The 13,610-nt window shown below is 41.0% G+C and overlaps 1 protein-coding gene across 5 annotated transcripts in view; it reads left to right on the top strand.

Annotated features, from left to right (window-relative positions):
* The window catches only part of tbc1d22a (TBC1 domain family, member 22a), a 365,864-nt gene that overhangs the window by 125,643 nt on the left and 226,611 nt on the right, over positions 1-13,610 (top strand). For all 5 annotated transcript variants that reach the window (XM_059654624.1, XM_048554225.2, XM_048554228.2 and 2 more), the window contains one exon: positions 7,016-7,130. In XM_059654624.1, the coding sequence (XP_059510607.1) occupies positions 7,016-7,130 (115 nt within the window). The remainder of the gene's footprint in view (positions 1-7,015; positions 7,131-13,610) is intronic.

Here is a 13,610-nt window from a genome sequence, read left to right as displayed (position 1 = left end):
TGTTTCTAAACTTAGTGAGTGATTTGGACCTTGTCTAGGCACAATGACTTTCCCATCTTCGCCTTTAAATGAAAAGGAACGTGTAGAAGAATCAAGCTGACCTTGTAACAAGAAATTGAACACTACAGTGGAATCTTGGAACATAGAACATAGAACATTACAGCACAGTACAGGCCCTTCGACCCTCGATGTTGTGCCGACCTGTCATACCGATCTCAAGCCCATCTAACCTACACTATTCCATGTACTTCCATATGCTTATCCAATGACGACTTAAATGTACCTAAAATTGGCGAATCTACTACCATTGCAGGCAAAGCATTCCATTCCCTTCTTACTGTCTGAGTAAAGAAACTACCTCTGACATCTGTACTATATCTTTCACCCCTCAATTTAAAGCTATGCCTCCTCGTGCTCGCCGTCACCACCCTAGGAAAAACACTCTCCCTATCCACCCTATCTAACCCTCTGATTATTTTATATGTTTCAATTAAGTCACCTCTCAACCACCTTCTCTCTAACAAAAACAGCCTCAAGTCCCTCAGCCTTTCCTCATAAGACCTTCCCTCCATACCAGGCAACATCCTAGTAAATCTCCTCTGCACCCTTTCCAAAGCTTCCACATCCTTCTTATAATGCGGTGACCAGAACTGTACACGATACTCCAAGTGCGGCCGCACCAGAGTTTTGTACAGCTTCACCATAACCTCTTGGTTCCGGAACTTGATCCCTCTATTAATAAAAGCTAAAACACCGTATGCCTTCTTAACAGCCCTGTCAACCTGGGTGGCAACTTTCAAGGATCTGTGTACATGGACACCGAGATCTCTCTGCTCATGTACATTACTAAGAATCTTAACATTAGCCCAGTACTTTGCCTTCCGGTTACTCCTATCAAAGTGCATCACCTCACACTTGTCTTCATTAAACTCCATTTGCCACCTCTCAGCCCAGCTCTGCAGCTTATCTATGTCTCTCTGCAACCTACAGCATCCTTCATCACTATTCACAACTCCACTGACCTTAGTGTCGTCTGCAAATTTACTAACCCATCCTTCTACACCCTCATCCAGGTCATTGATAAAAATGACAAACAGCAGTGGACCCAACACCGACCCTTGCGGTACACCACGAGTAACTGGATCCAGGATGAACATTTCCCATCAACTACCACCCTCTGTCTTCTTTCAGCAAGCCAATTTCCGATCCAAACTGCTATATCTCCCACAATTCCATTCCTCCGCATTTTGTACAATAGCCTACTGTAGGGAACCTTATCGAACGCTTTGCTGAAATCCATATACACCACATCAACCGGTTTACACTCAAGGTTTGGGGAAAGTAAAAATTTACATCGAGTTAATCCTTTTAATTGTCCAATGCATTTAATAAGGAGGATGTATGTGTGAAGGCACCTGCTGTAGTTGGCAGGTACTGTATATAAAAGTGTCCAGATGTGTGCATGTGTTCCTGTACATATGATAGCCTTGTGAATCAACATTTTGTCCACTACTATATATCTATCTGTTCCACCATATTATCCCTGGCCAAGGTCTCATTCCTATCAACGACAATGCCTAAGTTTAAGCTGTTTACTTGAAGGGAACTTCTAATTGAGAGAAAAGAAATAGATACCATAAGAGCTTTGTTGGAGAGGAGAATCTGATGTAACAAAAAAAGTTGTGATCTAGTTTGATTGGAATTTCTGCTGATAGTTCTTGAGTAAGTCACAGAAAAGGATGATTGTGCACTAGGTTGACGTGCTGGAAATTTCTGCCTTTAAAAGTAGTGCAATTGGAAACCAACTTGCAGTTTGATAACAAGAGAAGAAAAAAAAAATGAAGGACCAGCATTTACTGGAGAGGTCACCTGATGCTGTGCCCCTTTACATGAGGTCCCAATTCCTTCAATTTCTCAATCTCTATTCAATTAAGATATTGTTTTGGCTGAGGTAATGGAGAAGTACAAAATAGCTAGCAATATGTGATTTGCTAGTCATGAGGGAACTTGACCTGACCACAAGTTGCAGGTTAATGAACATACTTTTTTCAAATTCTGGCTTGTATTTTCAGGAGAATTTTGCGTATTCTTGTGAAAACAAATTGGTTGGCAGTTTAATGTCAGTGGTGAAGGAGCGCACTGCAGGATTTTGCACAATAACATGGACTCATTAGGTGTCTGGGCCTGCATTCATTCTGTATGTACGTGCACTGTCTGTGGGCAGTAATGCATCTTCACCAAGCTGTTGATTCTAAATCAGCAGGTATCAATTAGGTATAGCTCATGATAAAATATTTTACAGAAAACCAATTGGAGGGACAAAGATGCGATTAAAAGTGAAGCAAGACACCAAGTAGAAAAGAAATGGCCCAGTTCTTCCAGTCCTTGGATAGTCAGATTCTCGATATACTCTGCAAGATGCACATCAGGATGATGTGGCATTGCAAGGGCAGTTACCTGGTGTCTACAACCATGTGGAGAAGACAATAATTTGATTAAGAACTTCAGAGGGCTAAGGCTTACTTAGTTCATCAGGAAAACTTAGTAAAGTTAATGTCAGTAAAATCATGAGGGGTATAGATCAGGTAAATGGTGGATGTGTTTTCCCTAGGATGGAGGATTTTAAGACGAAGGACAAGGTTAAGGTAAGAGCAGAGAGATGTAAAAAGGACATGAGGGTCAATTTTTTTTTAAACAGGGTGGTTCGCGTGTGGAACAGGCTTGCTGTGGAAGTTGTGGATGTTGGCACAATTAGAACGTTTAAAAGATGTTTGGATAGGTATGTGAACAAGAAAGATTCAGAGGGATGTGAGCCAGGAGCAGGCAGATGGAGCCAATTTAGTTTTGGATTATTTCTACATGGACTGGTGAGACCAAATAACCTGTTTCCATGCTGCATGACTCTGTGGCCAAAAAAACCCTCTTGACTCCATTGCGACCTGCCCCAACTCCTTGCCCTCCCAATCCATTAGACAACACCCCTTGAGCGATTGATTTACAGTCCTCAATTACTCCCTCACCAACCTTGCACTAGCCCACTTAGGTTTTACGTTTGCTTTCTCTCAGCGATGTTAGTGCTTACAGGACCTTTAAATCTTGGAATATGAAGCCAGTGTCAAGAAAAGGCATGGTGTCAACACCAGTGCACTCTTCTGTTTTCCCCGATTGTAATTTGGTCATGCTCCTTCTATGCATCATATAGTTTCATTGGTCACATGATAAGATTCCAAGGCGACGGTAAAATCATTGCTGTCCTGCCAGACCCTTAAGGCTTGTTAATGAAGTGTGAAGCTGGATGAACACAGCAGGCCAAGCAGCATCTCAGGAGCACATTTCTTGTTTAGAGAGAGACAACTGGTGTTTTAACCTTGGAGCCATAACACTTCAGGCATGGGGAGTGGTTAAGAAGGTGCTCCTTCATAAAGATTACAAGAAATGTGCAATGAGTTCAGGTTCTCGCAACTCCCAGATGTTTCTCTGGTTATGTATTGCAAAGCTAGGTCATCATATCCCAGTGCTCATTTCTCAGCACTGAGTTTTTGTCTTGGTAACGGAATCCCTGACAGTGTGCATTCCACAGTGGTGATGTCTCTTTGTATTTCAGACAGCACCTCACTCCACTCAAACAAGGTATCACGTCAACCTCAGGTTAAGGTATCTTTCTGAATCTTGGTAGTCAGTGGAGTACCTGTTCCCTTTGTGTTGCAGAAATGTTTCCCTTAACAGGTCATAGCGACCTTTTGTGTGCGCTAGGGTGATTATCTATCTTCCCGTTCTGTTCAGTACAGCTAGTCTAGTTGGCACAGTGGTTAGCACTGCTGCCTCACAGAGCCAGAACTCTGGGTTCGATTCCACCCTCAGGCAACTGTCGGTGTGGAGTTTGCACGTCTCCCCGTGTCTGCATGGGTTTCCTCTGGGTGGTCTCTGGTAAAGTTGTGCAGGCTAGGTGACCATGCTAAATTACCCATAGTGTTCAGCAATGTATTGGTTAGGGGGGTAACAGGGGGATGGGTCAAGGTGGAATGCTCTGAGGGTCAGGCTGGAGATGTTGGGCTGAAGGGCCTGTCCCCACACTGTTGGAATTCTATCTATCAAATATTCAATGATTTGATTGCAATACATGTATTCTAGTTCTTCGAGCCCCTTGTTGGTGTCTCTATTTGTGTTACAAACTTGTTTATTTGCCAATTAATATCTACTTTTCTGACTTGAACATCTAGCTCAGACTGATTGGATTGGGAAGACAACTGGCCAGGAAGTTTGCTTGGTGAACTCCTTTTTGAAAATCTGATCAGGGTTGGAAACAGCGTTTCAAACCTGCATACATCTGGGCTAAGGCTTTTAAAATTCCAACACTGATTAAATTCTGAGGACACAGTACAGTACTTGAGAATGGCAAATTCAAACTTCCAGTGCCCAAAAGGATTTATTTGCCAGTAATTGCAATGCACCACCCCTTGCCTTTCTTCTCTGTTTCATGTATAACTGTGGCAGTTCACACCTATGTGTTGATTTCAGTGCTGAATTGATGAGCAAGTTACAAATAAAGCATAGATTAGGAGGAACAGGATAGTGTGTGCAGCAACTTCCTGTGTTTAGCTGTGCCTCTGCTGACTTAAGATAATGAAATGTGAGGCTGGATGAATACATTTTGTAACAGTCAAAATGACCAATTGTAATAAGCCACACAGTCTGAATCATGAAGGCCCAGCAGCATCTCAGGAGCACGAAAGCTGACGTTTCGGGCCTAGACCCTTCATCAGAGAGGGGGATGGGGTGAGGGTTCTGGAATAAATAGGGAGAGGGGGGGAGGCGGACCGAAGATGGAGAGAAAAGAAGATAGGTGGAGAGGAGAGTATAGGTGGGGAGGTAGGGAGGGGATAGGTCAGTCCAGGGAAGAGAAAGGTGATGTGGCTGTGGTACCTGGTTTGCTTCAGGACATGGTCGAGCAGTTTCAAGGCCGAAGAGATTACAAGAGAGTTGCAATGGGAGAGAGATTCCCTGAGGTTGGTCCGGAGGGAGGAGAGTAACTTCTTCAGGTTAGGCATCCCTGGAAGAGGCTTCGCAGTGAGGTTAAAATTGTATCAGTGATTTTAACCTCACTACGAAGCCTCTTCGAGGGATGCCCAACCTGAAGAAGTTACTCTCCTCCCTCCGGACCAACCTCCGGGAATCTCTCTCCCATTGCAACTGTCTTGTAATCTCTTCGGCCTTGAAACTGCTCGACCATGTCCTGAAGCAAACCAGGTACCACAGCCACATCACCTTCCTCTTCCCTGGACTGACCTATCCCCTCCCTACCTCCCCACCTCTACTCTCCTCTCCACCTATCTTCTTTGCTCTCCAACTTCGGTCCGCCTCCCCCCCTCTCCCTATTTATTCCAGAACCCTCACCCCATCCCCCTCTCTGATGAAGGGTCTAGGCCCGAAACGTCAGCTTTCGTGCTCCTGAGATGCTGCTGGGCCTGCTGTGTTCATCCAGCCTCTCATTTCATTATCTTGGATTCTCCAGCATCTGCAGTTCCCATTACCTCTGCTGACTTGACAGGTTTCCAATTGGTAAACTCTACAATAACAGGCCTAAAAATAGAATGAATGAAAAATGCAAAATTACTTTTGCTGCATTGGCAGAATGAATCTACTTCTAAGGAAATTTTTTGCTATATGGCGGATTGCCGTGTCTTTCTTCAGTTGCACCCAATCCCACCTGGTGATTATAGAACTGTAAATGATATAATGATCGGAATATGGCTGTGTAAGTAACAGTAAGGCTAACAGTGCTGACTGTTAACACTCTGAAAATGAAATAGCAGCTTGACGAACTACAGATACGATGTTAAATGCACAAAAATAAAGGTGGTACCTGGGGTGTCATGTTCTTCTGTCAATCAGACACTTATCAGTGTCTGATACGGCATTCAGATACATTGAATGACATGGAGTTGCTGTATTTACCCACCGTTAGGGACTAACAGGTCAACACATACATTGTGTATATATTATATGTATATACACACTATAATGACATGCCATAATGTAAGGACTATTTTAATGAGATGTTAACTGGCAAATAACCAGTTGGAAAATTTACAAGTTTGTCATCTCATTTCTTTAGATTTTAATTATTTATAATTCTAAAAAGTGCTTCTTTACTTTTTCTGCTTTTTTAAATGTCATTTTCAGTATCAACTTTTTCTGTTATTTTTGTGCTCTGTATCTGATTTAAAATGGTGTTCAATTTTCTGACTGTGACTTCATGATTCAGACTGTGTGGCTGATTACAAGTGGTCATTTTGACTGGTTACAAAATGTATGGTTATTTAACTGTTACTTAGGTTCGTGCATTTTCTAGATGTTCATTTGGCAGAAATTTCCAGCGCTATAACCCCAGAAAGTCTGTGGACAAGTGCAAACATAATGAATGACTTGTGCCATTTGTGCAATGCTCAGAGCTCTGTCTTATGTCAGATAGCATTTAACTTAGGGAATTATTATAAATGTGTACTTGATTGTCAAAATTTTGCACAAGCATAGATGTGCTTGCAAAGATCATGACTGCAGGATGTGAGTTTTGGCATTTTCGGAAATTGTCAAGTAGGAATTTTGATAGTTAGATATTTTACTTTCTGTTATTACTGTGCATTAGCATTGCTGCTTCACAGCACTGGACAGCAAAATTGAATGGCAACATGATTTGATGCTTCAGTCACCAAGGTGAAATATATTAATTGATATAGCTAGTTTTTTAAGATACAGCAACAAGTGTATAAATCATATCACTGAGCTTGATGTGCCATGATCTATTTATGCAAAATGCTGAAGGTCTGCATAGGCTAGTGCTATTGTGGTGACAAGCAGTGGAATTAGCTTTAAAAATGTTATCGTTCAAGTTCAGTCATAGAATGTTGTTCTGGAAACACATTTTGTGTTGCCATTCATTTTCAAGAATTGAGTAATGTCCTTGCTGCACTAGAAAACATTTCCTTCATTCTATTTTGTTCAAATTATTTTCCAGATCTTTGAACGCGTTCTTTTCATATGGGCGATAAGGCATCCTGCCAGTGGATATGTTCAAGGAATAAATGACCTTGTTACACCTTTCTTTGTAGTCTTCGTTTTTGAATATATTGGTAAGTTTCAGGAACTGATTGTGTCATCTTACTTTTGTGTTTATAGGTCTTGGGTTAATGAAGCAATGCAGCAGGAAATGTGTATCTGATCCTTGGAGATTGTAAGGAATAAAATATTTGTCATAATAATTTGAGAAGATAATTTTTATTTACTTAAATAGAAATAAATATGGTTGTACTATGTTGGGGAAAGCATCCTTTTAGTATTTTAAGCCTAAGTTAACATTGAGGTATCTGTTACAAACCCAATTCCACTAAAAGCTCCCTATGCCCTCTTTATCGAGTCCTCATTGTTTTGCATTATTAGAATTAACAGAAAAGGACAATGTGCCCTTGTACCTTGAAAGAGCATTTCTCATTTACTGATTTACAGGATGATGCTTCTTCTCCCTCGTTTCCTTTCATTTTTGACATCGTGGGAGGCCTTAAATTGCTTTGCAACTAATGATAGCTTCTGGCTAATCATCTATTCAGTAGGGAAGGGTCTGACTCTGGAGGACCTCTACATTTCTCACTCCAACTTTCATTTACATCTGGAAATGTTCTTAATGAGTCTGCATCAATTGATTGTATTGTGATTTATTTTACTTGTTGAAATGTAATTAAAAATACCAGATCAGCTGAATGTCATGTAATTTTAAAAAAATGTAAACTGAAACGGTGTTTTAATGTGAAGTTGTGGAATGTATAGCTTACCAGTTCGAATGATTAATTCGTGCTTGCAGTGGTTTGAGCATGCCTGAAAGAGAACTGATTTTAGCTTATCCCTAGTTATTTCTGAACCTTTTCCTGTACAGAGTTGCTCAGCCTAAAGTTGAAATGATGTGGCACTAAAGCACACAGAGACCACTGAGCTATTTATTACTGAGTGAACTTGAATAAAAGCAAGCTAAATCTGACTTTTGGTGATGGAAATAAATTAGAGTTCCCCATTATTTTGATAATGAAAAACTAGATTGAAATTTATGGTGATGAAATATCAGTGAACCTCTCTTGCACTGCAACCCAAGCACCACTTCAGCATCAGATTGCTTTCTTGGAAAGGGTATTCTAAGTTGACAGAGGTCTACAGTAATGTGATTTTGTTGTAGAAAGGTGGTGTTCTAGTGTTAAACTGACAGTAGGCTTGAATCAGGAGTGACCTCACTCAGCAAGTAGCCAGATTAGCCATTGTAATTCGATGATATAGTATATCAAAGACTTCAAAGAAAGACTTGCATTTATACTAAATGCAATTTCTTCCAGAAATAACCCATTCATTATATATTTGAAGAATTATTTTGGAGTGTAAGAACTGTTAGATTAACAAAGCAGATCATGCACTTGCACCTTAGTTCAAAATTTTGAGTTGGTTTGTTCTCAAAGAATTTTATCTGATGTACATCTAAAAGTATCAAGCCACCTGTGGGATGGTCATTCCCTTTGCTCACAAGGTGATCTGTCCTGAGTTTCTGGTTTCCTTCAGTAAAATTGTTGACATTTTTGGCATTTTAAAGTTTCGTATTGCAAGTGGTGATTAGGGAACAAGATTCATGATAAAAGCTTTGTCAGTTGGAAATTCAAAGTGCTTGCTATTTTGAAAGTTGCTTACTGCTTTTAAAGAGCCTGTTGGTAAATAGCAAATTGAGAAGTGTTTTGAAGGATTAGTATTTTGTATAGCATGGTGCAATGCTGAACAGATGATGAAAGAATAGCATATAAGTTTCAGTGATCACAATATGATTAATTTTGAACTATTTATTATTCAAAAAATGACTACAGCTTTCTGGGCTACAGAAAAGGAAATAGAAATTGAACAGGAATGGTTAAACAAAATAATACTTAGGTCAAAAGTAGAAACATTATGGAAAACTGAAATCTAGGAGCAAACAAATAGAGATATGAGAAAAAATAAATCACTATTTAATTGGATGAATAAATTTTTTCAAATTTCAGGTTTCTGTTTCTTGGAAGAAATCCATCAATTCCCCATGTCGCCTGACCCTTTCATGGTCTTACAGCTCCATAATGCCGAAAGCTAGGCCTATCGGAGTCTGACCTTTTTTTTTCATGCTCCTTCATTCCATCATTGGATGAATACCTTGGGTCAAATTCCTCCTTCCTATTGGAGCTGTTTTTGAGGCCATATAGTCTTTCAATTCTGTGCAATTCTTTGAAACAAATGTTTAAGCTTGTCTCTGCAGCCACATTTTTCATTGTAGTTCATTGTCTCTACTCTGCATTAACTCTCTAGTGCCATAGGCTGCACAGTGGCTCACAGCACCAAGGACCTGGGTTTGATTGCAGCCTTAGGCGACTACCTGTTTTCCCTGTTTCTGCGTGGGTTTCCTCTGGGTGCTCTGCTTCCCTCCCACAGTCCAAAGACTTGCAGGTTAGGTGGGTTGGCCATGCTAAATGGTCCCATAGTGTCCACGGATGTGCAGGCTTGGTGGATTGGCCATGGTAATTGCATGGTTGAAGGGATGTGGTGGATCTGGCTGAGATGTTCTTCGGAGGGTTCGGTGGACTAGATGGACTGAATGGCCTGCTTCCATACTGGAGGGATTTTCTGTTTCTTTGATATGTGAAGTCGCTTGGGATGTCTTCTACACTAAAGGAATTCAGTTTTGGACAAATGTGAACAAATTTGACTTCGATGAATTTTCATTTTAGTTTTCAGTATCCTTCAGGTGACACAGTGGACTGATTGCTCACTATCGTCTTGATATTGACAAAGTGAACTGTAGTTTGTTCAATTTTCTCTGACTGGTGGTCATGGCATGTCAGTTGATCCAGTATACAAGTTATCCCATTTTGTGGTGTCAAGAATCATGTTTAAGCCTATTTTAAGCATATAAACTGAGCCCCCTTTGTGACCAAGATATGGAGTACACACAGTTAAGAGTGGACTTTTAGTTTTCACTCTAGCAGCACAGGATTTAATTACCTAAGTCCATGTATAGGATCAAGCAAACTGATGAGTTGCATTGCTAAGAAGCATTGGTGTTCATGATGTGCCTGCACAGTGCAGATCACACGTAGTGGCTAACAAACAGTTATGTTTCCTTCTGCAAAAAGAATGAAGTATAAGTCAGGTTTCAAACTGAAAACATAACAATGGCTCATCTGTCAGCTAACTGTGCTGAGGTGAGAATTCAGTGATGGTGAAAACTTGCAAAAATGGAACAAGTAGTCCACCCTGATGAAGATGTTCAAGACCGAGTGCAGCATCAATACAGTCACCGACCTTGAGAAATACATTGTAATGTTTCTTCGAAAATGATCAGAGTGGTTGTTTTGGCATCAGAAATACAGTGCATTAGTATACACTTGTGGCCTAAATAAAATCCTGAGTCCCACAAGGATTTCAGACCATTAGCTGGTTGGTGTCGGTACTTGAAAAAGCAGAAGACCAAGATTGCCTGAGACTACTACAAAACTCTAAGCTGAAATGACTTGTTCCCAGCAGTTGCTGTTTAGAAAAAAAGCATGGTTATTCAATATACTTTAAGTGAAACATTAAATTTTGAAAATATTTTGTCACAGTTGGTCAAGATCCAAGTTGAGAGTTCGGTGAGATTTTGTGAACTAGGAGGAGTACAAGAAATTAAATGGAACCGAAGCACAGAGTAAATATACAGCATTTTACTGAATGAATGTTGCCAGATGAGCCAAAAAAAACACATGCAGAATCTGATAAAGGTGCTTGCTGTTCTCCACATTGACACAAAATCTTCAGTGGATACTTTTCACTGCTTCAGCACTGAATAGAATAGAATATAGAACCCTACAGCGTTGAAGCAGGCCATTTGACCCATAGAATCCACACCAACCCATCAAAGACCATTACAAATCGACCCAACCCAGCTAACCCTAACCCCCCACCTGTCCCTGTAATCCTGCACTTCCAATGGCTAATCGACCTCGTCTGCACTTCCCTGGACTCTAGGGGCAATTTAGCGTGCCCAATCTACCTAACCTGCACATCTTTGGATTATGGGAAGTAACTGGACTATCTGGAATAAACCCGTGCAGACACAGGGAGAATATGCAAACTGCACACTGACAGTCACCCAAGGGTGGAATTGAACCCAGGTCCTTGGTATTGAGAGACAGCGATGCCAAACACCGAACCAACGTGTATGTGCGAATTGGTTATCAACATTTTTGAACTCAAGCAAAGTACTACAGATGCTGGTAATCTGAAATATACAAAATGTAGCTAACCTAGTTTGACAGCATCTTGAGGGAGAGAAAAAATTAATATTTTGACTCAGTATTACTCCTCAGTATATTTTGGATGTTTTGACCTTGCCTGAAATATACATTCCAAGACAGTTATTTCAACAGAAGCGTTAGAGTTACCAAATGTGATAATGTAGCCTCATACAGTAAAATGGCAATTTTACTTGAAAATTCACTATTCTTCATATGTAATAAAAGTGCATGAGAAGTGCTAATTACAGATATCCTTTTCTAGCCAGTTTGCCGTAGAATCTGTAAGTTTCTGAACAGTGTGTCTATCATTCATTGTTTGACATTAGAGTGAAATTTCATTGTGCTCATCAGTTAGTGGACTGTTAGCATGAGCCAAGTGCTTGGTTTATGCTTGATTCTAATAAAAGGCAAATGATAAATGAAATGATACATGAGGTGTATAAGTGTAATGACTTTTTTTTGCTGCATAAAGCTTCTGTCTAATTTTGTACTTGCAGATGAAAGCAAGTTAAGGAAACTGGTGCATGAATGATGCTCCCTGTGGTCGATCTTGAATCGAGTCCCACCCTATGCTATCACTTGCTTTCCCTTGAGTTTTCTACAGAGTGAGCCAGTTAGAAGGCTTGTCAATTGTGGATAATCTACGTGGTCTGTTCACAATATAAATAATTGGAAGATATTCAAATCTTTGCAGAGTGGATGTAAGAAACAATCTAATATCACCTTCATACTTCTGGCAATTAGTGTCAACATTATGCTGCAGTCCATTTTCTCTCTCTCTCCTTTCTTCATCACCAGCCAATATCACCCTTAACGCCCACACCCCCCCACCATCCTCCAGTTTAATATAATGTGATCTTGTAATACATTAAAGGTGTTATTTAAATAAGTTGTTTATGAACTTAAGTAGGAAATTTTGAGAGGGGTGTTTAGAGAGTTGGGAAGTAGCAGCTTTAAATTCTCTCAATGAAGTGAAGTGCTGAGCTTCAAACATGGTCACTGTACATTTGGCAAGGGTACAAAGAAAGCCGGGAAAATGGCTGATTAGAAAACATAAGTTTGAGCAAAGATTGGAGAAACTTTGCATTATCATTAAAGTAGCATTTGGGAAGTTTGAGATGGTGAACAATGTGGGAAGCTCCTTTCAGCTTCTCAAGCTTAAGTTAGCATTGGTCAATGCCTGGACTATTCCACAATCTCAACCTAGTTGGACAAGAAGAAAAAAATACTGAGAATTATATTTAAAGTTAGTCTGAGGAAGTATTTATTTTCATTAAATCACAAATATTTGGAACAATTTACAAGTGGTAGAGGAAAAGAAGCAATTAACAGCATATATGCCAATCAGCATGTTGGCGACTTTTCGATTGTAGTCGCACTAGATGTCAATTTCCAGCGTGTAGTTAGTTTCAAGTATTTAGTCACCATCTACCTTCACCATACAGTCCGAAAGGCAAAGCTTCATTAGGAACAGGTATATCAAGAATGTATTTTCTAGAGAGGGAATGTACCCAGATTTTTTTAAATGCTTTGATGAATTGAGGATGCAGATGTCAAATGAGATAATGGGGACTGCAGATGCTGGAGAATTCCAAGATAATAAAATGTGAGGCTGGATGAACACAGCAGGCCAAGCAGCATCTCAGGAGCACAAAAGTTGACGTTTCGGGCCAAGACCCTTCATCAGAGAGGGGGATGGGGAGAGGGAACTGGAATAAATAGGGAGAGAGGGGGAGGCGGACCGAAGATGGAGAGTAAAGAAGATAGGTGGAGAGAGTATAGGTGGGGAGGTAGGGAGGGGATAGGTCAGTCCAGGGAAGACGGACAGGTCAAGGAGGTGGGATGAGGTTAGTAGGTAGCTGGGGGTGCGGCTTGGTGTGGGAGGAAGGGATGGGTGAGAGGAAGAACCGGTTAGGGAGGCAGAGACAGGTTGGACTGGTTCTGGGATGTAGTGGATGGGGGGGAAGAGCTGGGCTGGTTGTGTGGTGCAGTGGGGGGAGGCGACGAACTAGGCTGGTTTAGGGATGCAGTGGGGAAGGGGGGATTTTGAAACTGGTGAAGTCCACATTGATACCATATGGCTGCAGGGTTCCCAGGCGGAATATGAGTTGCTGTTCCTGCAACCTTCGGGTGGCATCATTGTGGCACTGCAGGAAGCCCATGATGGACATGTCATCTAGAGAATGGGAGGGGGAGTGGAAATGGTTTGCGACTGGGAGGTGCAGTTGTTTGTTGCGAACTGAGCGGAGGTGTTCTGCAAAGCGGTCCCCAAGCCTCCGCTTG

The sequence above is a fragment of the Stegostoma tigrinum genome, chromosome 25, assembly GCF_030684315.1.
Source record: "Stegostoma tigrinum isolate sSteTig4 chromosome 25, sSteTig4.hap1, whole genome shotgun sequence".
Lineage (NCBI taxonomy): Eukaryota > Metazoa > Chordata > Chondrichthyes > Orectolobiformes > Stegostomatidae > Stegostoma > Stegostoma tigrinum.
Note: the sequence above shows the minus strand (reverse complement) of the source record. Positions and strands in the feature narration are given on the sequence as shown.